At 40.3% G+C, this 26669-nt stretch overlaps 3 protein-coding genes across 3 annotated transcripts; 2 read left to right on the top strand and 1 right to left on the bottom strand.

Annotated features, from left to right (window-relative positions):
* Positions 1–53: 53 nt before the first annotated feature.
* On the bottom strand, positions 54–8339 carry nup85 (nucleoporin 85). Its single transcript, XM_040155265.1, has 19 exons — positions 8146–8339; positions 7528–7618; positions 7268–7424; positions 7065–7135; positions 6932–6975; positions 6462–6531; positions 6178–6299; positions 5761–5895; positions 5025–5147; positions 4488–4619; positions 4283–4389; positions 3886–3969; positions 3737–3802; positions 3260–3411; positions 3000–3117; positions 2518–2618; positions 1881–2032; positions 563–664; positions 54–247 (listed from the first exon to the last, which is right to left on the bottom strand). Exons 1-19 carry the CDS (start codon positions 8176–8178, stop codon positions 149–151), a joined length of 1959 nt encoding a protein of 652 aa, XP_040011199.1. The 5' UTR covers positions 8179–8339; the 3' UTR covers positions 54–148.
* Positions 8340–9012: 673 nt separating this feature from the next.
* On the top strand, positions 9013–14668 carry LOC120786286 (small ubiquitin-related modifier 2-like). Its single transcript, XM_040121642.1, has 4 exons — positions 9013–9142; positions 10059–10190; positions 13403–13474; positions 13921–14668. Exons 1-4 carry the CDS (start codon positions 9122–9124, stop codon positions 13981–13983), a joined length of 288 nt encoding a protein of 95 aa, XP_039977576.1. The 5' UTR covers positions 9013–9121; the 3' UTR covers positions 13984–14668.
* A 995-nt stretch (positions 14669–15663) lies between these two features.
* On the top strand, positions 15664–25001 carry LOC120786278 (jupiter microtubule associated homolog 1-like). The gene is made up of 5 exons (XM_040121632.1): positions 15664–15862; positions 18384–18526; positions 21631–21779; positions 22517–22547; positions 24398–25001. The coding sequence occupies exons 1-5, from the start codon at positions 15807–15809 to the stop codon at positions 24547–24549; spliced, it is 531 nt and encodes a 176-aa protein (XP_039977566.1). The 5' UTR covers positions 15664–15806; the 3' UTR covers positions 24550–25001.
* Positions 25002–26669: the final 1668 nt, after the last annotated feature.

Raw genomic sequence — 26669 nt, 5'->3', positions numbered from 1 at the left:
CTTGTTCATATACATGATTACTAAAAGTGAGGTTTCAAAACATTGTACATCATGAAAAAATTTATTATGAAAGAGCATACTTTGATTACTTGAATTGTATATACAGTACAAAAATTCAAAAGAAGAGCTTTCCTTTTAATGTCACCATTCATGTTTCCACTGTTCCCTCTTTGACTATAGACATAGCCAGATTCCTGGCCAGAGCGAGTCTCAGGAGCTCCACTTTGGTCAGCTCTATGTCTTCCTCCTGTAAAGACAGATACACTCGAATCAGAGGTGGAGTGGATTTTATGTCTTTAATATTGCAGCAAATGCTTGTATCACAGCTGGAGCGTAAGAGGTACACTTTACAGGACCAGGTTTGCCTCTGTGTGTTATAACAGAAGCAATGTATTAGGGTTAAACACTTCTCCAGGGAGGAAAACTAACCTCTAGTATATGCATCTAGTTGGCAGGCTTTTTAAAATGTCCTCAAGAGAATCAAATATTAAACAAACAGTGAAAAGCATCAGCGTAACACCATCAATTGAGCAGTATTAGGGCTGTGGGAGGAGATACATACCTGCACGGGCCGGTCTGTGCCAGTAGCTGTTGTGTTCAGTGAGGAGGTGAGCTCCTCTAAGCAGAACATCAGCTCGTAGGTTTGCTCGGCTGAGAAGATCACCTTTAAAAAAAAAAAAAGACAAACAAAGCCACCTTCTATTAAAACAGCCTTTTTTGCAAGCATTGCAGTTTCTCTTTTGCTCATGATTCCTGTGTCCCCATGTCTAACATAATAATGTGGACTGCCAATTTTGGCATGTGAAGTTCATGTCTGCACCGTGACAACAGTTGACACTGTATTTTGTTTCTTTTGGGGACAACATGAATGACACTGTGCAGATCACAGCTCCAAACATGAAAGAGGAGCATGATCCACTCCAAGATTTAGTCTTGAGATCAGTCATTTAAAATTCATGATCATGATTGGATATGTTTATTATCCAGGCACAGACATGCACTGCAGAACAGTGAGCAACGCACAAAGTTACACCGTAAACCAATTCCCCGACAGGAATGGGCACAAATCAACAGATAAATGAGTGAATCAGCAGTAAATCAGCTACTGCAGACGACAGTTTTTCATCAGACTAAAACAATATGCAGTTTTATTTGGCGCCAATGACTAAACAGAATCAATTATGCAGCTGAAATCTGACCAGACTGAAAATGTTTTCATCACTGTCTGATACCAAATTTGTGTGGACGCTTGTCTATCCTATACTTTAATAAATGCCAGTCAAAAATATCTGTAAGTCAGGACTGGAATATAACTTGGTATAAAGCTCCAAGAATTAGTCAGTTAACTGATTATTAGATTGACAGAAAATGAATAAGCTAATATTTTTATATAATCAATTAATCATTTAAGCTGTTTTTCAATCGAACGTGCGTATTAATCTCTACTTCAAGCTTCTCAAATATGAATATTTGCTGGTTTTCTTAGTCTGCTATGACAATAAACTGAATATCCTTGAATTTATTTCACTGTTTTCTGATGTTTTATAGACCAATTAATGAAGAAAAGAGAAAAGAATATGCAGATTAATCAGTACTGAAATTAAGCGATTATTATTTTAGTATTTTTATTTGTTGCCTCTGACATTGTCAATACCCTTTTTTCAATATACATTATTATTTTTTCTAAAGAAATTACAAAGTCATCTAAAACAAAGCAGAACATTTACTTTGAAAATGTCTTATGTTTTATAGCACCTCCAGCAAACCATTAATATCAATGTAATGTTTTGATGTACCTTGGTTATAAATCCATATTGTGATTATAATGATAACAATTTTGTCCAAATCCACAGTATACTGAACACTTTGTGGTGACCGACCTCTTTCTGCTCCAGCAGCGGCAGGGCGTCAGTCAGCAGAGTCATCCAGAAGCTCCGGGGGGCGATCTTGGCTGTCATGAGGGAGAGGAGCAGCTTAGCCGCCTCCCTGAAGCGCTTCTCTCCATACAACTTGTGGAACTCACGGTACTTTCCTGGGAATGAAAACAGTTTTCAGATGGCAACGCCGGCCTAGTTTCTGATCACTGCCGAGCTAATGCTGTATAAAAGTGCTGTTTAACAACTTTGTATCGTGTTACCTTTCATCTGTGTGCATCGTTCTCACTCTTATTTACAACTAATCTGCTTTTACTAAACTGTAGTTGAATCTAAACTTCAGAAGGTTTATTAAATGGTTCATCTCTTTTCACTGATATTCCTCCAGTAAAACACACTGTCACATGCTGTTGCATTAAGCTTTATTTATATTTCTGTGTGTAAACGTTTGACCATGTGAGTAAGGCTCATGTGACAGCCTAAGAGAGACTATAAGGGAAGCTGCCCAAGATATAATCTGCCCTTACTGAATGTGCTATAACTTGATGTGTAAATTCCATTTTGTGAGAGAGCTTGAAGTGGCTCAGTCACAAGTCAAGAAGTGCTACCAATGCACGTGTGTGTGCGCGCTCCCTCTCCATACCAAGGAAAGTGAGCCTGTCGCTGAGCAGCATTGCTGGACCCAAGTTGTCTATCAGGTCCAGATCAGAGAACGTCCCTCTGGCGCAGTAATCTTGAAGGAACCTGACACACACACACACACACACACACACACACACACACACGCACATGCACACGCACACGCACTTTTAAAACCACTTGGAAAGAGTGAAATTCACAACAAAGTGCATCCACGGGGACACTGGCAAACTGTTTATCCGAGATCTCAAACTGACTACAATGCTCAATTTGTTTTGAATCCAAGCCATGTAATCCTTTCTAAGAGTTTTTGGAGAAAACAAAAATGCATTCATGGGAAAGCCTGAAGAAAAAAAAAAAAAATAAATCAAGACCTTTTTAACTGCTGGAGTTCTCTGAAGATTACTCTACACAAGGTTCCAGCATAGCTATTCACAGTGTTCAGAGACATCTTGAAGAATTAGTGTGTTGTTAGGGGGAACTAACCTCTCTGAAATGAGGGTGGCAAAGGCAGCATCTTTGGCCCTGATGCTCCAGGAGAGAGCAGAGCCCAGTCTGTTGTTCCTCAGGGCCCGCATAGCCATGATCTTACAGATACTACGCACTGAATAAAGACAAAAAAAAAAAAAAATCGAAGGTTTAATTGTGTACTGCCTTTGAGAAACAGATGGATTTACCTTTGTGTCTGCATTTATGCAACACAGGTTGATAGAGAATGAGAGACGTACAGAGAGACAAAGTGCTACCTTGCTCTGACATTTGCCTCTGCTCACAGATCCTGAGCACCTTGAGGGCTTTGCGCTCTGTGTCCAAAGGAACACGCTCAATCTGCAGCTCCAGGTAGACACGGCCAAACTCTGGGCAGTGGTCAAAGTAGTCCACGGCCAACTGCCACAGACTTAACACAAACACACAAACACACACGCACACACACAAAAGAGCATCATATAAGTCAATTATAATATCATGATGCTGCTGGCCCATGTTTCTACTGTTTTGAAACCTTCTAGGGCACTGAACTGATGAAATTACAGAGCAAATGACTGATAAATCAGAAAAATATATCTTTGGAATATTATCATCATTTCCAGCTCCAAAAGCCATGGTGTTCAGACTTTGTATAAAGCGAAACCTTTAAAAAGGGACAAAGTAATTGAACACACTAATTAATAGAATTTCCATACCATAATATAATTATCATACTGAACCTTAGATAGCCATACCTGTGATGAGTGAAGAGACCAGACGCATATTCTAACAGGAGAAACTCCCTCAAGTTGGAGCCAAAGCTGAACACACACCAGAAAGATATGGTAAATGTGAGCTGAAGAAAGTGTTTTCAAGCACAAATGCAGCCAAACTGAGCGCTTACTGTAGGTTGTGAGATTGCAGGAGTTTGCAGTGATCCAAGAGATCAGTCAAATGGGCCACAAACCACCAGTTGTTGAGAGCAATGCTGAAGAGACACATGGTGGAGATATTACGAAACAGCGTGACATCATAGACTGTAGGGATACAAATCTAGTTGTATTGCTACAGTCAGTTGTAGTACTGTTGTATGCCAAAGTTTAGGCTAATTACAAATTTTTTTGATTTTTGAAGTGAAAACAAGTAAATACAACCCCTGCAGCAAACACACATTCTTCAAATGTTAATGCACTGTTACTTCCTTTACTTAGTTCATGAACTTAAAAAATAGAAAAAAATAAATATACAGTAACTGTGGCATGTGCAAAGGTTTGGGAGCCCTACTAAATCCTATGTCCTACCTGCAGTCCTTGATGACCTGATGGATGTCAAACTCAAAGGCAGCCAGTAAGATGCTGTCCAGGGGCTCTGGGACGTTCCTCGAGTCCAGAAACATGGTCATACATGACTGCATCATACACACATGCACACACAGAGTAAATAACAGGGATGCAATAGCAGAGAGTATGAATGTCGAGTGATGCAGCAGCAGTCAGAGTTGTGTACCTGTGCATAGTAATGTAACTCAGTGGGCTTGACTGTGGGGTGGCAGAACAGCAGTCTAGTAACCAGGAAGTGGTACCAGGTGCTCAGCAATTCCTTATGTGCAAGCAAAGTGTCTTCATCCCCCACTAGGATCTAAAATTAGAAAACAGACAGACAAACAAAAAAACAAAAATGGGAAGAGGTCAAAGTGGTGTTGGATTTATTTAAACTAACTTACACAGCAACACAATACATTGCAATGCCTTAGACAATGGGATCTCCTATAGCATGTACAGTTTACTACAGATATTATTCTACATACACTCAGTTGCCAGTTGAATAGGTACACACCTAGCTAAAACTAATGCATTCTAATACAATAGTCCTGCAATAAATCTTACATTCATGAAGGTAATGTTCAGTTTTTGTTGAAATTGTTTTAGAGAGGCGTTGAATCAACTTTATGATCAATTTGGAAACTGCAGTTTTGTGGGCAAGTACACATGTAAGAGGTAGCTGGTCAACAGCAAGGGCCAATAAGGCCACAGGGTCACTGACCTTGCAGATGAGCTCCAGATGTTGGTTGCTGGCAAACGAGTTGTCCTGTAGGCAGCGGTCCACCTCCTCGTGCCAGTGTCTCCACTTCACATCAAACTCCGTTAACGTCTGGGTGCCACCAGGCTGAGGGATTATCACAGAATGTTCAGAGGTGAGAGCCACCATAGGTTGGTTTATGAGCTGACATTTAGTTTGAATTATGCAAAAGTAACCCCTATGTTGGATGAACATAAATAGTATGTTTACTATGATATATCTCTCTAGGAGTCTCTTCTTATCCCCAGCATGAGAAAAATACAGAAGAGAATAAAGAATAAATGCAGTTTATGTACAATACACCTTTCATAGCCACAATACCAAATCCTGAAGACCAGCTTTAGACATCCCTATTTTCATCGACATTAATATGCCAAAAAAATGCATCAAATAAAGTTGTGGTAAACACAATAACATAAATACCTGTGCATTTAATGCACTCTAATACAATAGCCCTACTGTGAGGCTTATTGTGTTCAACTTTTGCTGACACTTTTTTACAATATGCAGTATATACGAGGAGAAGCTGATTTGACTCAGTGGTCCCCAGTTGACTAATAAACATAATTTCTTCACAACTGACATCCAACCATGTATGAAATAATTCTGGGTGTCAAGAGTATGAAATAAAATTAAATATCATTCTGCCAAGGCAGTCTAAAGCTGCACAATAAGATAAACCAATGAAAAATGTTCTTACATTGTAGAAAGGCATCTTGCTGAGCAGAGAATCCATCATCTTGTACATGTTTCTAGCAGCAGGCTGTAGGGTGGCCTGCTTCACCAGCATCTGTCTGGCTTCTTCCAACCTGCCCTGCATCACATAACTCACCACCTGCACAGCGCAGACACAAAAAATGTGATAACTGAGATTTCACACTGAGCTCTACATCAGGCAAAATGCAGATGAAGAGGGAAATGCATCTGGCTGGCGGTCCTGGGAAAAAAAACATCTCTGCTTAAAATCATCACACACCTTGCACCAAGCATTAAAAGGCAGGCCTAGGTGTGTGTGTGTGTGTGTGTGTGTGTGTGTGTGTGCGTGCGCGCGTGTGTGTGTGTGTGTGTGTGTATAACAAGTTTTAAAGGCATTAATGTGTGACAGTCCTGCACCTACCACATCCCAGTAGTCGTTGTGCTCAGCAGGGCTCTCGCTTTGCAGCACCTCTCGGGCCTTCTCATCCACATCAGCCTTGTGTAACCTTACCCAGTCCAGAAGGTGGAGCAACAGAGAACCCGCTAAGGACACAGACACACAGACATATACACAAACACAAACACACACAAACACACACACACACACAGCTGATTTGTTTACTTGGGTGCATTCATAATCTCAAAGTCATGTAACAGAATGTATTACAAAAATAAAGAGGGGAGATTAACAAAGTAAAATCTAACCAGGAGCAGCGTCGATGAACAGCACTTCACACAGATTCCAGATTAGCTCTATGGCCAACAGAATTGACACCTGTGACAAAACAAAGCAGAAACTGAAGTAAGGACAGTGTCACTACAGCCAAAATCATCCAAAAGCTGATTTGAGTAAAAAAAAAAATTAATATATATTCCTCTCCATTAGCATTAATTGTTTGTTTACTTACTGTAGCTAATGCGTATGTGTCTCAGTTTAAAATAAAATGTTTTTTGTTCACATAAGTTACTGGTATACAACAGAATTGTGTCTTACTATATTGCAACAATACCATTCAACTAAAAGATGATAAATGTTAATACTAAATTATTGCCTAACTCTACCCAGAAACTAACACACCCACGGTATCCTGTATGTGCATTAGTACATTCTTCAAAAATGAGTTTAATGTGTTTGCATGTTGTAGCACAGATATACACACAATAGTAGTACATACCTGATTTCCATACTGTATGGCCACTTGTGCATCTTTTGTAGAAACTGCAGAAAAGACAAAAAGGTCAACTGGACTAACCCTGAGAAATCACACTTCAGATTAAAATTTCAAAATCATATTTCAAAATTGTTACCTGCAACTTGCTGAAGTTCTTCCATACAGGCTCGTATCACAGATCTGTAGTTTTTACTGATGCTGACAAATCTAAGAGGTAAGACAGAGACCAGCGTATATTATTTCTCAATCATTTATGCGATTGCTTCATCTGCCTTTTGCAACTAGGAATTATGTTACTGGGAACCAATACAGGGACATACAAAGGATGACAAGACTTACTGGGGTTTTTTGTTCTTGCTGGGAAGGTCCTCTCTAATCGTCTGCAGGCCAACAAAGATGTGATGTGACTCATTGAAGAGTTTGCGCAAAATGGGGGAATATATGTCCTCGTCTTTCCTGACCTCATGGATGTAGGAGCAGCCTAACCCTGTAGCACCTGAAAACACGGGGCAGAAGGATGCGAGAGAGTAAGTAACATCAGGCAAAAGAGAGAGCAAGATTGTCAAAAAAAGGGAGCTTGAGTTAATATAGACAATTACCTGATGCTTTGTAAAGGGTCTCATACACGAGGATATCACCGGGAGCCCACACAAATCCCAAATGCTTCCCATCACTGGCTGCAGGAATATTCTGCATTTAAAGAAGAGAGACAGGGTAATAACATTGTAATTATCTTGTGAAACGGGTGATAGGAAGATTCCAATCAAATACTGACTAAAATTTAATTTCTTTAATATTGATATCTCTTTTTTTCCACGCATGACTGCAACTTAGATTCAAAGTCCAGCAAGATTTGTTTGACATAATGCTTTAATGCACACATAATAACATGCGTAGGTTGAGTTGTGACTCAGAAATGATCTATGGTAGCTTTCACATTCAAGCCAAATTCACAACTTATTAAGAAAATGTACTTAAATCCTTAGAATTTGTTGTAACAAGTCCTCTAGCATTTAATTTATCATGCTCTTTGCCTTCACATATGTCATCACATACGTATCTTTGATATTATTCTTAATGTTTTTGACACACGTTGTGTGACTTTGTGTGTTTGTGCAACTTACATTAGTTGATAGGTTGTTGCGATGCAGTTAGCTTGTTAGCAATGCTATTCACTAGCAATAAAGAGAGAAAACCAAGCTACACCGGTTACTCACAGTGATTGCCGGCTCGACGTCTACCTCCTCCATCAGTGAACAATGTTGTAAACACAATAAAATGTGAAATTACTGGCTTTTCAGCTAGAAACACTTCAGCCCATGAACTACAGGTGTGGTGATGCGTACGCGCCTCAGTCATTCGGCCGAAAGCCCTAACGGCGCATGTGTAATGACGTCACAGAAAGGGCTGCCATTCCTCCTGCCTGTTCTAACGTCTGGTGGGTTTGGCTCATGATGTGGTTTCGCCCCGACAAACAGATAGAAATTTGAAAAAATATGATTAATACAGATATTAACACGCATATTCAGTAACCCTTAAGCTCCGGGGAACTAGGTTCAAATACAACAGGGAATTGATGAATTATCAAAATATGGTGAATGTTTTCCTGTTATTCAAATGCAAAAAAAATCATACAAAAATTTTCACTGGAATCTGTTAAGAATTGGTGTATGCAAACACACACTTTCTTTATGTAAAAGTATTTGATTAATATAGTTTTAGTGCACCTTCATTTATGACAGAAAAACAAGATGGCCACTGGGGTTTATAGGGTTAAAAAAAAAAGAAAAGAAAAGAAAACCATAAAGTGCCAATACTACATTCCCAGTACGTGTAATGTACAGTATGGTGATGATGGCTGAACCATGCCACATTAATGAGAAGTCAGCGGGGTGGTCAGGTGCTTGTTGTGGGATAACTACCCCTCTAAACCCGACAACAAAAAGCAAAACACCGCTGTGCGCGTGCATGTGTTGCTGACTGCCTCTTTAACGCGCATTGAGACTCTCCTGCCCATGCACAGACTGCGCTTTCAACCTCGTGACTACCTGCAGCCATTCAGAGCCCAGTGCAGTGGACGCGCAAAGGCACGTGACCGCGCACGTTCGGCTCGAAAAATTTAAACGGGGACGAGTACGTGCGCGTACCCGTATTCTTTGTGTGGCAGCGTAGAGAAGCGCCAAAAGAGTGACCATGGCTGATGAAAAACCAAAGGTGAGTGTCTCCACATTGTGTCAAAATACCATTTCATTTCACTGGATCTGTTGCATAGGGGCTCGTAGAAAAAAACGCACATTGCTACGTATTCTGTTTTACCTTGTTAAAGTTGAGAGCTAAAATTCAACTACTAGCTATCCCTACTTTAGACCGGAAGGTTTGTGAACGCGCATCTGCAGGCGCGCAGATCGGTTTTTGCTTGATCACACACAGCCCACCAACCGGTGTCGTCTGCAGTGCATGCCCCATTTGACCAACGTGTGTGTGTGTGTGTGTGTGTGTGTGTGTGTGTGTGTGTGTGTGTGTGTGTGTGTGTGTGTGTGTGTGTGTGTGTGTGTGTGTGTATATATATATATATATCACCATTTGTGCAAGTGGGAGGAAGTTTGTGCACTCAGCAGTGGTATACCTGTAAGAGCTGGTATATGCTTCTGGAACTGCAGTTTTTTTTTTCTTTTTTATCTTGATCCTCTATTTGCTGATATCAGGCTGTGGCTTGTACTGATCTGATCTTGCAGGCGCTGGAACAGAATGTAAACAAAGGGAAAATGTACTCTAGTAAAGTTTTAAAAGTTTACCGGGAATTCGTTTAAGGAACCGTTAATGTATATCTAAACCACATGGTGATGTTTGTTTTTGCCGAACGCTGTGATTTAATTATTTCATATTTCACATTTGCATCCTGCTGATGCAAAAATCTTCTATGTTAATGTTTAGCTATTAACGCAAAGAAACATTCAGCTCTTCATATTTGTAAAGTTGTAACCCGCATGTTGTTTTTGGTTGATAAAACTGACTAACTAGCTTTCAGATCATTTTATTGTTGATCCACTAACTAATGAATCAGTATTCCAGCTCTGGTTCCTTGCATGTCTGTGTTAATTATTCTTTTCTCTCCGCCTCTATCCCCCAGGAAGCAGTCAAGACAGAAAACAACGAACACATAAACCTGAAGGTAGCAGGTCAGGATGGATCTGTAGTGCAGTTCAAGATCAAAAGACACACGCCGCTCATCAAACTCATGAAGGCCTACTGCGAGAGACAGGTGGGCATGGCACAATATCAGCAAGCGACAGCTGTCACTGATTGATTGGGAAAATTCAGGATGACGTAACAGGTTAACTCCCTAAACCAGGGGTTCCCAGACAGGCGGGTGCAAAGCTATTCCACAGGGTGCTCTATAGCTGCATAGACCTTTTTCACAGCAGACATTTTGACTTGTCAGACACAGGTCTAACAAACAGCACAATCACTGCATTGCATTGCAGTTCACAGCTATTTGACATACAACATTTTCTATTACGTGCAGATGCCGTTAACTGTTCTCTCGTGCATACTGCCCCTTTGTGATTTAGGATTTATCTATATTGAAGTGAATAATCCGAAGAAGGATCCTTTTTGATATTCACCCTCAACTGTGTGCTTGTTTTTTCAGCCCCTCAGGAAAATGTTAACAAAGAAAAAGAGAGCCCATTTTGGAAGTAAAATATCTTCCACTCTCTTTTTCATTAATTAGTAACCTTTTTTTTTAAGGCGAGTGTAGTTGGAATTTCTCTGAATTTGCCTTTAGTGGACTTGCAGTTTTGAGACTGCACTTTTTGTACTGTACAGATAGGATCTGCTTCCTATAGCTTTTTAATCTTTTCGAAGTGGAAGAAAAGGTGTAGCACCTCTGCTATTACTCATAACTACTTCATGTAATACTTCCACTTGCTTATTGAATTTTTGAAGCAATATGTTGGTAAAGTGACGCCCCCAGTCCCGCTTGTAAATTTGTAATAAAACCCTTGCCGTCTCTTAATTGGCCTTTTTCACGGCATGTTTTTGATTTGTCAAAAAAAACGTAGGTGTAACTAATAACATTTAACATTGAAGTGCCCCAGTGAGCCAGCATGCACATTTCTGGGGGCCCTGGAAGTGGTACATCTGAATGTAATGCAGACACTATTTAAGTTATTAATTACACCCAAGCTTTCGCTGCTATGACATGTCAAAACGTCTGCCATTTAAAAGGCCTGTCAGAGTGGAATATTTTTAGCATAGCAGAGACCGTGTAGGCCTAAATATTTATGAAAGAACAAGATTTGCTTGGGTAGTGGAGCAAGGCTTACAGGAGCTATGTTGTGAAGTTATTCTGCATTTACATCATATGGAAATAATTATTGGAACTACCTGGTGGTTCAGAGCAACAACTTGAGGGTATGCACATGTTTAATCTTGTTTGAAGAGAAAAAGGCTGCGATGAAAGTAATCATTTTCAGCCTTTTCACACTTATCACGCATGCACTTAGTGACCGGTAATTGGAGCTTTAGTTTTACAGTGTTCTAAATGATGCAAAGTTGAACTCAAGCAAACAAGTAGTTTTATCTGTGCATTTTAAAAGTCCCCCACACCACATAAATTATCTGGTCAAAATGTGTTAACTTTTTATTTGACATGAAGAATGCAGTTGACTGCAGATATTTGCTTAATTTTAAAGCTCACAGTTCAGTATGTTGGAGACATGCTGATCTACCTGAGTCCCTAATACCACAGTTATATCCTACAGAAACATCACATACAAGATATCTAAAGACATAGCAGTATGTTAAAACGTCAAATCCAAAATAGAAGCCAGTTTATGTCCATTAAAAAGTTATTCATCATGGTCAGTAATTTTTTTTTCCTGAAAGAGTTATTGTCCATTGTTGACTGGCTATGACCCAGCTTTCCTTTCCTGCTCGAACGCAGTTAGGGCTACAGGGTCAATCCAAATCTTACCTCAGTAGCTGAGCACAGCTGAAAGCTTTACCTCTCTCTCATCCCCTAAACCAAACCGCCTTATCTACATCTGGTATTCCACATGTTAATCAAAAAAGATATCTCGTCTTTTCCATCAGCAGTTATGATCCAAATCAGTTCTGAAGTTGTGCTTCGTCAGGCCACTTGCTATAATGGGATGCAGGAATGCTGGCTTCTTCTTATGACTTATTCTAATGAGTAAACATTGGGATGAGTGCCAGTTCAGTTCTTAAAACTGTATTGTAATCTTGATTGCAGCTGTGATCGCATGGCTACAAAAAAAGATCCTAAGGTTTGACGATAACTTATACATTCTGAAAAATCTATACCTAAAAGTTACAAAGAAAATATCTAATGAAACACAGCCTCTGGCATTCCTCTTTATCTGAAAGTCAAATGAGGGTGCAATTCTCTGGAAGACTGAAAATCCAATCCCAGAATTGTCTATTCCCTGGACTGCCAGGAGGGCAAAAAAGACATGTTTGTCATGCCACTCATTTTTAAAACTACAGTGAAAACCAGATGTTTTTTCATTATGGTGTTTCTGTGACCCTCAAATTTCAGCAGGCATATCTTAAACGAGGCAATACATGCTTTAAAATAGTCTGCTGTCTATTCTTTTCTTGGCTTTCACAATAGTATTTCCATGTCAAGTTCTTCTGGTGCTGTATGTGACAGAAATCTGTAAGGGACAAATCCCAACTTAAACTCATTTTAAATGTTTTTTAATTTTGCATTTCGACAGCAAGTACAATTTTTGTGCCTTGTCTAATTAATTTGTTACATCATTATAAATAAAATTTCTTTTTATTTGTATTGCCAGAAACATTACTGATATTTTACTGTTCTGGTATATGTTTACACTCTTATCTTTTTTTGTGACTCCACTTTGTATCTTTGTTAAAGTGGTAGTTGTAAATAGTAGTAATAGTAATAGTAGTGCTTACACCTTAAAGACCCATCCATTGTTGAGACCCACTTAGCTAAAGTATATAAAAGCAAAGACAAAACGCAGTGGTGGTATGCATGTCCCTCGCAGAGAATCTCTATTTTTGGAGATGAAATCACCGTGTAGTCAGTTGTTGTTAGTGAGTAGACTTGCAGGATTTTCACTCATCCTTTCTGTGTAGGAATTTCGCATCAGCTTTTGAAAGTGCATACGACTTTCATTGTAAAATGGCACAATCAAAAAGCAATCGCAGCCACTGACACCATATGAGAATCCTTACTGCAACTGGAAGCCTTCCCCTTACATTGTTGTTGCTCTCCTGAACCTATGATTTCATTCTGCGAACCGTCCTTAATTCCCTCTGTTAGGCTGTTAAATGTTCAAAGCACTGGTAAAATTCGCCTGGTTATTACTGTCTGTGTAACAATTTATGGGAAGGGATGAAGATAATGGGCTCTTTCTGACGACTGATGAGGGGGTTCAGGCCTGGTTTACTACAAAAGTTTTTATGTCTTTGTCTCTCCAGGGACTGTCAATGAGGCAAATCAGGTTCAGATTTGATGGACAACCAATAAATGAGACAGACACACCAGCACAGGTAAGTTTGAAGTCTTGAAACAAGGAGTGAAACGGCTCAAAACAAGTTACTGAATATAGGAGTGTGCTTACAAAATGTGCGTTAACAGGGCGCCCTGTTGCCCTTAAACATACTTCATACACTTCCATATGTGTCATTATTCATGCTGATGCGTTTGTGCCATCTTCAACCAGTAAGGTATGCACATTTCATGCATTATTTTCTGTGCCCTTGCAGGGGATGCTTATCTTATTGTGCTTGATACAGTGTTTCATTTTGGCTGCAACGGTGCCATTTTGCCTATGCCAAAGACAAATTTGAGTTTGTATAGACCATACTGTTGCCCTCTGGACACATACCATGTAACTATAACACCTTGACATGACATATGCTCTGCCCCCCTCTGTCTTGCTATATGAAATGTCCCAGGGACACACATGTTTAGATAACCTTTTCTCTCTTAACAGTTGGAAATGGAAGATGAAGATACAATTGATGTGTTTCAACAACAGACGGGAGGCCTGATTTAATCGACCACATGAGCCACCGTTTTCCTCGTCAACACAACAAACCTTCCTGGCCTGTGATACACAGCGGCTGCTTCTTTGCAACTTGTCCTATTATCTCGACAGAATTCCACTCAGAAGAAGCTGTCATTTCTCTGCCACACATAACTGCTGTATAGTATTTTCATTCTCGCCCCTGTTACTTTTCTGTTTTTGTACATAAACCACATCGAGATCACCCTGAGTTCAGGTTTTGTTTGTTTATACCGTATTGTGGTAAAAATTAAGGACTTCCCTTCCCAATTTGAAGGGCTGTTTCTAAAGTTGCAGACAGATAGGACTGGTGATAGAGTGAGAATTAATGAAACTGACTTTACTGGTTGGATATCATTGGGCTAGGCTTGATCAGTGTCCAGCAAATCTCTTCTTAAAGTGTATTCTTTTGGGGACTGGCTATCACTTAGTGAATGGTATGTCCAGTTTGGGAATGGGGCTGGATTGTCATTTGGTTTCTGTCCTCTTCAGAAAAAAATATTTGATTTTATACATTTTTATATAGTAGCTGATGTGTAGAGAAATGTTTTGATTAATCATTTGACTAGGCCAAGCTTCAAATTTTGGGAAGCCTGAAGAGATGTTTCAGTTAAACATCTGTCTTGTCTATTAAGATGCCTGTTAAAATAAAGCTATTGTCTTTTTCCAAACTTTATCTATTTTTGTCTGGCTCTCCAGTGTAATTTTCTGACCCTCTTCTGTGCAGAAATACAATCAATACAAAATAAATTTGTAGAGCTAATCTAGGAGAACAAGTCCAGGTAGTAATTTTTCTGCCAACTTTTGTTGACGTCCACCTCCACTCAAAAATGTGTTCCGGTTCTTGTTGCTTCTCTTGGATGCTTGACCTTCACTGTGCAGAAAGTTGCAGTATGTTCACAGTTTGACACTAGAAGGCGGTTTTTAAATTCATCTGCTGAAGGAAGAAAGTTTCTCTGTGCTCACCTAAAATCTAAGTTTAAATCCTGGTCTAATAGGCAACTTACACCAAGTGTGATGTGGAAACTTGAGGCCTGTATTGCACATGTCTTTCAGTGATGTAGGAGACACCTTGTATCCACTGGTTAAAAGTTTGAAAATGAAAAATATTTGCGTGTGTGTGTGTGTGTGTGTGTGTGTGTATATATATATATATATATATATATATATATATATATATATACGTGTGTATATGTATGTATATTTGTATATATCACATACATATAATATTCATGAAGAAGGAGTTGTAGAGCAGGTAACTGAACTTTTTTTGTGGAAAAACCATGTCAGGCACATTATTATGCAAAAGCAGAAAAATATTCAAAGCGGAATATTACATCTTCAGATTTGCCTGTAGGGGATCATTAAGACTGAAAGTTAGTCCCGAGATCTTCACCAGCTGGAGGTCACCGTTTAACCATGTTTTTCTTCGCCCTTAAAACGTTTTGCAGACTGTCATAATCAATGCTAATAGACTAGATGACAGGAAAAAGGGCCCCTGAGGGATCTGGACTCCCCTGTCTGACCACTGACATGAAGTCGGGACCTGCCACCAACAAGATAGGCAATCGTCTAGGTTCTGTCCAATGAGAGAGGAGTTCTGTGGTGTTGTGTCCAATCAGAGCGTATCGAACGCTAGTGGGCTGGGTCTCATGGGCTGGCACAGCAGAACCAACGGATCTGGTCGTCGTTATGTTTTTCAGTGTCGGGTGGAGTCTACATCCCGTCGCATCTGCGGGGAACGACGAGGATTTTTTTTTTATTAGTTTTTCACTGACTTTGTTACTACCAAGACATCGAAATACTCTTGAAAGATGACGACGACAACCACCTTTCAAGGGATGGACCCTGGTGCTAAAAGCAGTTCCAGGTAAAAGGAGCTGAAAGCCTTTGACGGAGGAACAAAAGAAGTGGGATGCGGGCAAGCCTCTCAGCTAGCAAACGCCTCTTTTTCTGCTTTTGCTTTAAGGGCAGCCTGCTACCTAACATTAGCCCGCTTGTGGCTGGCGAGGGATTTTTCTGGATTTAGCTGAACTGTCACATAGTCTCGCTAATTAAGTTAATCTTATTGGGTTACTGATGCGCCACAGCCTTTAGTTACACCAAGTTAGTTTGGTTAGCGTGTTTGAGCTTGGTAGAACAAGTAGTCATGCGAGTTCAATAAAGAAAAGAGAGAAACCAAGTGCCCGAGGAGATCTTTTCCGTCTGTTTTTTGGGGGAAAATGGCCAAAGCTACCTAACGTCAGCTCTCAAGTGGCTGCGGCCGACTGCAAAATAACTTTTTTTTTTTTTTTTTTTTTTTGTAGTTCGAGTCAGCTCCTCTCCTGCTGTGATTTCTAAATGTACTGCGCTTTGTAGCTACGAATAATGTTCTACCCTATCTGACACTGTGGATTTTGTTGCTTTTTTTGCGTTTTTTTCTTCTTTTTCAGTGGAGGACCAATGGAACAGCTAATGAGCCAGAGTCCAAATATGTGATTGATTACAGGAAGAATCCTAGACTAGACTTGGGTCTGCATATGTCATTATCTCTGATTCGGTTCATCGTTGGTTAGGGAGAATGCAAGTTTTAGAAACTTAGATGATATCCATGTTGTGTTTTCAGAAGATTTGTCTGACGCGCATTATCTGTTAAAGCTTCATGTAAATGGAGGAACACCTTAAGAAGACCACTCATCCTTTAAGCACGCAGTCATAGCTTTCCTGTAAGTGATGCGTCTCGTCTGGATGTAAACCCCCCCCCCCCACTTTGCAGTGAAAGCAATGCAAAGAAAAATGCCTTTAAATGAATACAGTCTCAACAATGAGGCACAATTTTAGGGCTTCTAAATCAGATTTTTAAGGAATGCTAGCACTCAGAGCCTTTGCTGAGTGAAATTGTCAAATATCGGTCAATCATCAAGCGTTTTGAAGTCGCATGCTGTTTTCGGATGATGCGGGGGCTTGGGTGGGGGCTTTTAGCTTGCTAAGCCTGTAAATCTTTCCTTAGCTCTTTGCTTTTGCTCTTTAAAACCCCCGTGTACGGGCTGCTGGTCATTTCTGCTGCTGGCTGACCAAAGAGACCCGCAGAGCAGCAACTTGAGCAGAATTAGACAAAAATCTTAGTAGGCCATCAAAAGCCTCCTACCCTGCCTTATCAGACATGCCATCTTTGGCTTTGGAGCTCAGCTTTATCTGCCGTAGCCCCACCTGCCTGAAGCTGCCCCTCAGCGTCTTGACATTAATGCCATTTCACTGATATTATGTGCAGTTTCATTCTAGGGTGGGGTCTGCTGCCAGGCAGCTAAAAGCTTTTCCCCCGTCGCAATCCGTGTGGAAAGCATGAGCTCATCCTCTCTGGCCCGGGAGGTGAAGTCTGGTTTAGGCATTACTGTCACAACCAAGCTTGATGGACACTAGTGTATATACAAGAATTAATTAAGAAAAATTTGGTGCGGTCCACACGATGTGGATATTCCTGCTCTAGTTGCCTTCTTTGTAGTTCTGCTTCGAGAGCCGACTTGTTTTTTGGACTCCATCTGTCTGCCTGGCCCTTGGACAGCTGCTCAGTGTGTCAGCTGGTGGCTATAGGGACTCTGAGGAGAGTTTGCTGGAAAGAAGAGGGAGGGGTCCGGCAGGGGCTCTGCAAACACATCAGTTTCTGGTGTCCACCCCAACTGTCCTTCAGCACAGCAAGGAAAAAAGGGTTTCCCTACACATTATCGTGTCCTTTTTGTTCAGCTTTTTGTTGGTAGGAATGTCGGTGGAAAGCGGGCATTGTTGCACGCAGGCTCTCAATATTGTTCTAGAACAGTTTGTTTTATTAGGTGACCTATATTAACAGTGGATCTCAAACTTTTCACCCCTTTTTTTGTAATATTGACCCAAAAAGGGGCATGGAATTGGATTTACTCATTGAATAATGGAATAAAAATGCTACCAGTACCTGACACCAACCCCTCTTGTGTCACTGCAAAGGAATCTGTGCTGAGGAGAGGCAGCAGCTAGTCAGCTAACTCTGTGATTATATGCGACTGGAGTCAGCTGCAGGGCAGAGATTGTGACTGTCTGACAGGCTGACAGCCGGGGCTTAGAGAGTGGAGACCTTGCTGGTAGCCTGTGTGGGGTTTTTTTTTTCCAGTGCGTGTGTGTGCGTGGTATGTGTTTGAAAGGGTTAGGGTGGAGCAGGGAGAAGGCTGTTAGCAGCTTGAGGCATCCTCATGTTTTATTTGACTGTTGATTTTTTTTTTTATTTTTTTTTTTCCTTTCCCTTTTTAACACTGTGCAACTGATCAGTGGCGTGTGACATGAAGGCTGGGTATTTTAGATTGGCCTAAAGAGTGGGGGATGGCAGCTTAGTCAGCAGGATGTCAATCAACTGACATTAAAAGTAGTCATTTGTTGCTCCTCAGGGTACTACGACCGCCAGGCGGGGACTCCAGCTTCTCCTTCGGCACAGATGACAACACGACCCCCCAGCGCAAGAACAAGATGGCCTCTAGCATCTTTGCTGAACCCGAGGACCCCCATGCTCATCGGAGGAACAATCCACCCAGTAATTCAATCTAATATCACTCTAACCTAGCTTAGTTCATTTTACCTAGTGATAATATCAGAGCCAAATGAATGAAAACAAAAGGGTTTTGTTTTACAAGGTAACATTAACAGTGGTCTGAGTTTTGCACCAGGGAGAGTGTATAAGCACCTATGTTAGGGCAAGTTCAAGCTTGCAAAAGTAGGCAGAACTATCAGAAGGCTTAAGCAAGCAAAAAGCACCATGGAATTAATTCCTTTAACTTGAGCTAGGAAAAGATACAAACTGGAATGTTATTTAGTATTTTTCCATTTGTCAGAACATCCCACAAGTGTAATGGCCAAAAAGCCCTGGAGCACTGGGATAAGGGTAATTTGAAGCTAGGCTTTGTTAAACGGAGATGAGGATCAGCCCTCACTGGAAAGAAATAGGTCAGTTAAAAAAATGTGTCAATTGGTGAAATGTGTGGCCTTTTACAGACATGAGGGAAGTTTTATTTTGAGTACACAGGGAGAGGCAGGCAAATGCAGCAGCAGGGGATATGAGACCTGTAAATGGGTTTGAGTTGTGAAGGTCTCAGCAAGCATGCAGCTACAAAGGCTTGAATTAAAAATTAATGTGGGCTGACATTAATGTTCCTGCCATTATGTTTATAATAATCCAGGTAAGGCTTTAGCTGAATATAATTCACTCTTGAGTATGCATTATCTTTATTGCCTGTAATTAAGGATTGAAATTTTTACCAAGCTAGTCAGTGTTTGGTAAGGGCTCAAAGATTTGATAAAGTACGTAAGGAGGATAATTCAAGCCTTACAGCAGTAGGATTCTACAGCCCTCAGTTTCTGACAAGCCAAGGATCACATGTTTTCACACTGGCCACTTTGTAGAAAACCGTTAACAGGGTTTATCAAATTTTCTGGTTGTGGACAATGACGAATTCTCCATAAAATCATTATTTCAGCCTCTGACCTCTACAGCCAGCAGCTGCTGACAGTAAAGCCTTTTCCTGTTTGCATTGTTTCACTTGGGCCTAGGTCAAGTTCAGTTGTCCCACTTTAACGGATACAACTGGATGAGGATATTTGTCTCTGCCTGATTTAGCAAGGTTTTTTACAATAGCGGGCTTTATAAGCATTGTGCGATCCGCCTGGCCTGGGTATGAACTCCTAGTGCAGATGAACAGGTTTGTTTGCTTTGGCATGCTGTACCGCGTAGATTGTTTTTAAATGTGTCTTTCATAAGCTTAAGATATGTCTGGTTGTGAATACTGTCTTGCAGTACGTTCTCATGCTTTACCCTTTGAAAATCGCTGTTAGCTTTATTACAATAAGATAGGCTCTTGCAACATTGTCTACACTAACAGAGGTTAGAAAACACTTCTTTGTAGCAACACAGGTCCCACCATGGATTCAAACTAGACACATGCTTTTACATAGTACAGGTCTTTGACAGCCATGACAGCTGGTTTTCATGATCACTGAAGGTCTGACCTGGTCTTTTTTTCTTTTAATACATTTTTAAAAAATAAATAAATTGGGCAGGCCTGGTTGCACACCTTTTTATTGTAGTTTTTGATCATTCACAATTCAAATATTTAACTCCTGACAGCTTCAGACCAAGTACAATGTCCTGTACACTCTGGATAAACTGCGTTTTTATATGGGCTATTTCTTCTGTAGAAGTATTTCCGGTGAAAACTTTTCACAGCAAGGTCTGTGCATTATCCATAGTGACCAGGACATTATTTCCGGAAAAGATATGTTGCTGTGGAGTTTTTCAAGTGTCATTTTTTAATGCTTTGATCAATTAAATTGAATTCACCTTGACTGTACTGGGGTGATGGCAGAAACCTCTAAGGCTGTAGTCACCCAAAAAAAATGTTGGTTGACTGAAATCGTACCTACCCTTCAACTGACAGGTATTCGAGTGTACGAATAATGTTATTCACAAGTCAGTCCTTAAATGTGTGATACTAATTCTAGTACTTGGTTTAGGATTTTAAAAATATTTAAAAACAAATTTTACTGCAGGGAATGTGCTGGTATTATGTTTATGCTGACACATAAGCATATTGTTATTGAGCCAGAGTGTCTGGCAGGTTGTTGGTCTGGATTTTAGGGTTTTAAGATAGCAGAGCTATTGGTTTGTTCGATTGCCCAAAGCTTCTGGCTACATGATGAGTGCTCTGTAATCAGAGAGGAAGCCAAAACTACCAGCAGCAGCATGATTGCTGTTCCTGTCTCCAAGCTTGTTGACCAGTAAGGTCAGTGATATCATACATTTATATAATGGAATCAGGAGATCTGTACGGTTAAGTAGAAGGTTATGTGTTATGGTGATGATAACATAATGCATCACTATCTGGCCCATCAATCTAGTTTAATCTTCTTCCATTTGCTATTTGTTGTTCACTGTCCAGTGAACAACATGTGAGGGGGCTCTTGTTGAGTGATAGAAGCTCTTAACAGTGCTGATTCACTTCACTTCATTAACAACAATGGCCACTCCTCCGCTTCTTCAGCAGTCATTGTTTCCCTCATGACAAAGACAGTCTGTCCCCTCCCTGGCCCTCTAGGCTAGAGCTGGGCTGTTACCTTATGTGGCTTTGGTTAGCACAGCCTGCTTCCCCACAGCGGGCCAAACACTGGGTTTTAATGCTCTTTCTGCTAAAGGAGAATGCAGGCGTTACAAGGTTATGTGAGTTTTGGCATTCAGGTTGTCTGCCTGGAAGTGTTCCACTGTGTTTCTGGGTCTGTTGCAGACGCCCGAGTGGATTTGGTGACGTTTCCTCTTGATTCTCAGTGATTTTGTCTCATGTTATTTCAGTCAAATTCCCTCATAAAGCTGATGTTTTGTCAAATCTGAGAAGATGAATCTTGTGGTGAGCATGGGTTAGAAACATCAGGGGTCTGGAGTAGCTTTGTCGCTAATTGGATTAGTGTCCATATGGTATGACCCTGCTGCTTTGAAACCTGACTCATGTTTTGTCATTTATCTCTTCTGTTTCCCGTATAGTTACATAACATTTTGTTGGCCCAAAAAAAAAAGTAATAAAAAGACATCTGGTGTCTGCTCAGTCTTTTAATAGGGTTCTTGCTCTATCTGTCTACCTCTTACCTTCCCAGGCGGGGCACCCACAGGGACCCTGTGCGGGGAGCCCTCGGCCCCACTGAGGCGGTGCCAGCAGCCTCTCCTCTTCCCCAAGAACCCTCAACCGGAACTGACCACCATCCACAACTCTGGGGCAGCCATGGTCTGGAACCAGAGACGAGAGGTACCTCTCATTTAGTCTGACAGATGCTGTTTTCACAACAGTGCCACAGACTAGTTTAGGACTGAAAAGCACATGGTGATAGATTAAGTATAATTCTAAACAGTTCAGTGGAAAAATCAGTGGGGGATGGAAGACTTTTATCCTTCTATTTGAAACTGACCCAGGATGTTGTTTGATAGATATTCTCCACTGACATTTGTAATCCCTGTGGAGGTTTAGTTTTTATTCTGGGAATAAACCAGTCCTCACTGAAGACATGGGCTGAATTTTCCAATTGAGAAATTTGAATGAAGTATAAAGAGAAAGTGAAACAGGATATCAGTCATCAGTCAAGCCACCTTTTGGTAAACAAAGACATGGCTTACCTACCAGAAACATATACTATCTCAAGAATCAGAATGCTCAGTATTGGTGTTATTAATCATTGGGAATGAGCTGGCTGTCCTAAGAAGCTTCTGTTTGAGTAATTAACTCCTGAATGGTTTACTGTAAAAAATATCTTCCTCTGCATTATTTTCTCTTTTGGCTTTGGGCTATGAATAATATCACTTCCTCTCACACCAAGAAAATTCAGCAGTGGAAGTGACATTTGACAGTATTGGCAATTTTTAGATGTTGTCCAGACTGCCTGTCAGGACACTGTGTTGTCACAAAGTAGAAGTAATAGGATTTAGATAAAGGAATGCAGAAAGGGTTTTCTTGATATCTGATATTCTTGTCTCATGTTTTCATTGTAGGTTGAGAATGGCCAAGAACAGGCAAATGATGGTAAGTATCCGGAACTCTTCAGCTGTTTATAGAAAGGCTTTTTAAGTTTCTGTCACACACTCACTATGTCTAAACAGCAATGCATGACTTAGATTATTCAGTGAGGAGCTCCACGGTACACTGTAACAGATCAGGTAAGTCCACTCTCCCTCGCCTCTAAAGGATCAGATTGTGGTGACTGGCCTTGTCCCATACGCTGCTGGCATACCACAACTTTTTTTTGTAAGATACAGCACACATGCTCTCCATTTCTAAGTCAACATCACATGATCTCTTTGATGTGGTTTTTCCCTGTCATAATGGCGTGATGGTCTGTAGTCAGGCAGCTGTTCTTGATAGCAGGCTTCAATCAGTATGAAAAGCTTTTTATTAACCTCCCAGGTGCATGTTTGTAAGAGAGTGGCTGGCTCCTCAGATAATGGAGGGTTTGACCACATAGCTCTATGACCATTTAGAAATCAAAGATCACTTGTTTGCTCTCCTTTTGAATGTGATGGGATTGTGTGTGAACGAGTGTATTATATATGTCTGTTAATATTTATAGGAAATTAAAACATTTTGGGGCAATCAGTTTGTTAACCCATTGTAAGTAGTAATTTGTTTATCCACATATCTCTTACACAGAGTAGGTCAGTCAGGAGTGGACAGTTTGGAGTAGATAAGAGTGCGTTGTCCTACTCAGGCACAGTTTAAATGTGTGAGCTTCATCAGGCTGTGCAGTTCTGATATCCATGGCACCAGTCTTATAAACCTATAATTAATGCAGTTGTTGCAGCAGCCCCTCCACTCCCTCTGGTGTCAAGGAGAGAGTATTTGGGAGCTGAGAGTCCTTTCTGCCTAAAAAAGATTTTAAAATTGTTGAAAAAATAAAGCTTTGCCCTTATTTGTGACATTTAAGGTAGAAAGTCCCCTTCAGTGTGCAGATTTTACAGCAATTCAGGCACTAATGGATAACAAGAGCACAGTGCTTTAGAAGCGTGATTTTATTACAGAACTGGCTCACCTCACTTATGCATCTTCTTGCAAGCCAAAATGCAGTGATTACATATTTTGTCAGAATTTAGTTAACCCAGAGTCTGGCTGGTTGTCATTAGTTTAATCGAATCAAAAAGGAAAAAAGTTTTCTTTTTAAAATGTATTTAGTTCAAAGAAAAATGTGATAAATTTTCAATTACTACAAAACAAACCAGTGAAAGTAAGGCAGTTAAACCCCGTTACAGCTAGCTGGAGAGACAGATAGCCTTGGCTACAGCTTAATTTACTTTATTTTTACCCCTAGCTACTTCCTCTAATTGAAATCCTGTCAAGTTTGATAAACTAACATTTTGGTGATTTAGTTTGTTATCCCACATTAATAAAACGGTAGCCAGTTGGTGATAGGGAATTACAACAGCTTAACTGCTCCTGCTATAATGTAACTCGCCTGGTATAGCAGACTAGTAGTAACTGCCACCTCAGCTTTTGACTATAGAGGAATTCCTGTTTTGAAATGGTTAAGCTACTCACAAGTCATATATTTAAATTAATTAAAATGTAAATTAATGTATTATATTTATCAAGGTAATTATTAACAAATGGTAGATGGAAAGCTGAAAGAACATATTTTGTCTAATACTATGTTTTTCCTTCATATTCCATAGTTTTTTTCAAGGGCAGAGTTGAGTCTTTAGGTTGTGTCTATGGTCTCTGTCAGTGTTTTTTGTTGTAAAGAGTCTAAAAAGACATAAAATGAAAGCATTACATCATATCCATCTGTTACACAGTTCACCAATTTAGATAGTCTTTGTTGGGCAGTACTGCTGAGGACATTTTCACCTTTCAACCGTGTTGTCTTTTTGTTCCATCTGTAGAGTGTCCTGACCATGTGGATGTGGAGGTGGAGCAAGAGGAGCAAGAACAGCAGGAGACGCCACAGCCCTCTGCCCCATCGGGAGATGCCAACGCCGCTGCGGGTGGCCGAAGAAACCCACCTGGTGGCAAGTCCAGCCTCATCCTGGGTTGAGACCCCTTTTTTTTTTTTTTATTTTTGTTTTTTTGTTTTTTTGTTTTTGTTTTTTTTCATTCGAACATTTTTGGTTTTTTTTGTTTTAGTTTTTTTTTAAGAGAAAAAAACCCCCACCACTCTTCCTCCTCATCAACATGTCACTTTCTTCCCTAATTCACATGCACTCATGCTGTCACGTCCATGGACCCCCGAGTCCTCGCCCTCCACCCTCAAACCTTTTGTTTTGATCCTTTTTTCTATTAAAAAGAAGAAAACTGTTGACAAAAGCACTTTATGTATCTCCCACCCCCCTTCCATTTCAGCCCATCCTGTAGTGCATCGCGCCTGCTGGGAAAGGCATGAAGTTTAGCTTGTCTCTCATTCTTCCCTGTTGTAAATGGTAAAGGAAAAAATAATAAAAAAGATTTGATGCGTGGATTTCTAAATACAATAAAGATTGATATGAATTTGCTGGGACTGATTCTTTTTCTTTTTTATGTAGTAATAGTGATGTAATAGTATTTTTTTTAGGGATATTTAATTATGCTGAAGTGAATATTATGCAACATAAAATAATGTAGATAAAGGCACTCCAAATGTAAAAATGTAGACACAAAAAATCTCCTTTTTAAGTTTCCATGTGCAGAAATGGATCCACACATTGTGATGAACTTTATTTATGTGCAGTGAGATGGAGCCTGAAGACTGCGGCCGTTGAGAGAAGAGACAGGCTCCATGACTGGAAATCTGCCCAGCCAAAGTAATCATGAGAGCTGCCGCCAATTCTGTCAAAAGAGAAACTGCAGTATCGTTTCATTACATCATACTCTGGTTATTTGGCTCTCTTTACAGGGTTTCTGATTCTGATTTAAGATAGGCGATGCGTTTTGTTCAAACTCAAAGTTGGGATTTTTTTTTTAAACAAAAGTCGGATTCAGAGGGTGAAACGTGATTCCTGCAAGATGTAATGTTACTTATGCAACATTAGCTTTGATAGCACTCCTGCAGATTGCTTTATTTGGGAAAGCTTGCCTTAATCTGAGCACTTGGCCTTCTTAAGCACCATTAGGAACATACAAAGGGGATGCAGTACTCTAATACCAGTTCCTGTTGGTTTGATTTTTCTTAGACCTAGATAATTTTAAGATGTTAATTTTGAAAATGTATCCCCTGAATAAAACCACCAATGATGTGAATCATGTCTATAGTTAGTTAGATCATTTACAACCCTTTTTTTACCAATAAGTAACCAACCAAATGTAGAGGTTATTTTCTATCCAATTTTGTGACTAATTTATTAAAGCTTTCCAATGTACAATTTAGTACTGTTGTATTTGGAGAAGAGATTTATTCTGCCCTTGTTGTGAACTACAAAAGGGAGATTTGGGATATATTACCTATAGTTGATGCATTTCTACTGTATATATTTTCCATTTTGTAAGGGGCTCACAATACACCTTAACACTGTCAGCAAATTAGGAGATCCCCTCTAATTATATGTGACTGTACAATCACTTGGACTGAAAGTCATCTGGTCTTTGCTTCGTTGCTTTTCTGTGAATGGCGGTGTATTGACCTGATGACTCTTCGTAAGCCTGTTACTGCACAGCTGAAAGTGTCTAGAAGGCAGGTCATCACTGTGGGATGATTTTTCTGTAAAGCTGGGCCATGACTAATCTTATCTTCATTGATTCAAGGTTTTTAGCAGTTCCGACACCCTCTTTAGAAATAAGAGGGCACGACAGCGATAAATAATTTGACAGGTTGCGCTGACCCAGACCATCTGAGTTTAGTATTTTTCTGCAAGTTTTCATTTCACGCTCACCTTGTGTTTAACCAAACAGTGTCTTTAAAATATATTGTGCCAGTTCCTTATGTCTACATTGCCAGCCGCAAAGGTCTCGATCAGAAGTTACACCTACACAAAAATTACTGTCAGAACAGTTTCAGTGGCTTTTCTTTCCTTTTCTGTTTCCTCCTAAGCTACAACCCGAGCTCCTTCAGAGCCAAGCCCTGAGCAGGCTGTGAAGAGTGCTGGGGCACAGCGGTGTGTTTCAGCCCTCATCTGCCGTGAAAGGCATGCAGAGGTCACTCAAGATCAGGAAAAGAACTTCCTGCCCTGGAGAAATGCCAGGACG

This window comes from Xiphias gladius, chromosome 3, assembly GCF_016859285.1.
Source record: "Xiphias gladius isolate SHS-SW01 ecotype Sanya breed wild chromosome 3, ASM1685928v1, whole genome shotgun sequence".
Classification (NCBI taxonomy): domain Eukaryota; kingdom Metazoa; phylum Chordata; class Actinopteri; order Istiophoriformes; family Xiphiidae; genus Xiphias; species Xiphias gladius.
The sequence above is the reverse complement of the archived record's forward strand: the minus strand, read 5'-3'. Positions and strand labels throughout refer to the sequence as shown.

Bases quoted from the DNA above. Each gene is read 5' to 3' on its own strand.
- LOC120786278 (XM_040121632.1), top strand. From the start codon at position 15,807: ATGACGACGACAACCACCTTTCAAGGGATGGACCCTGGTGCTAAAAGC. The intron at 15,863-18,383 runs GTAAAAGGAGCT...GTTGCTCCTCAG, and splicing joins GGTGCTAAAAGCAGTTCCAG to GGTACTACGACCGCCAGGCG. The intron at 21,780-22,516 runs GTACCTCTCATT...TTTTCATTGTAG, and splicing joins TCTGGAACCAGAGACGAGAG to GTTGAGAATGGCCAAGAACA.
- nup85 (XM_040155265.1), bottom strand. From the start codon at position 8,178: ATGGAGGAGGTAGACGTCGAGCCGGCAATCACT. The intron at 6,300-6,461 runs GTTAGATTTTAC...CTGTGTCCTTAG, and splicing joins GTTCATCGACGCTGCTCCTG to CGGGTTCTCTGTTGCTCCAC. The intron at 665-1,880 runs GTCGGTCACCAC...TTTTTTTTAAAG, and splicing joins CGCTGCTGGAGCAGAAAGAG to GTGATCTTCTCAGCCGAGCA.
- LOC120786286 (XM_040121642.1), top strand. From the start codon at position 9,122: ATGGCTGATGAAAAACCAAAG. The intron at 9,143-10,058 runs GTGAGTGTCTCC...TCTATCCCCCAG, and splicing joins TGGCTGATGAAAAACCAAAG to GAAGCAGTCAAGACAGAAAA. The intron at 10,191-13,402 runs GTGGGCATGGCA...TTGTCTCTCCAG, and splicing joins AGGCCTACTGCGAGAGACAG to GGACTGTCAATGAGGCAAAT.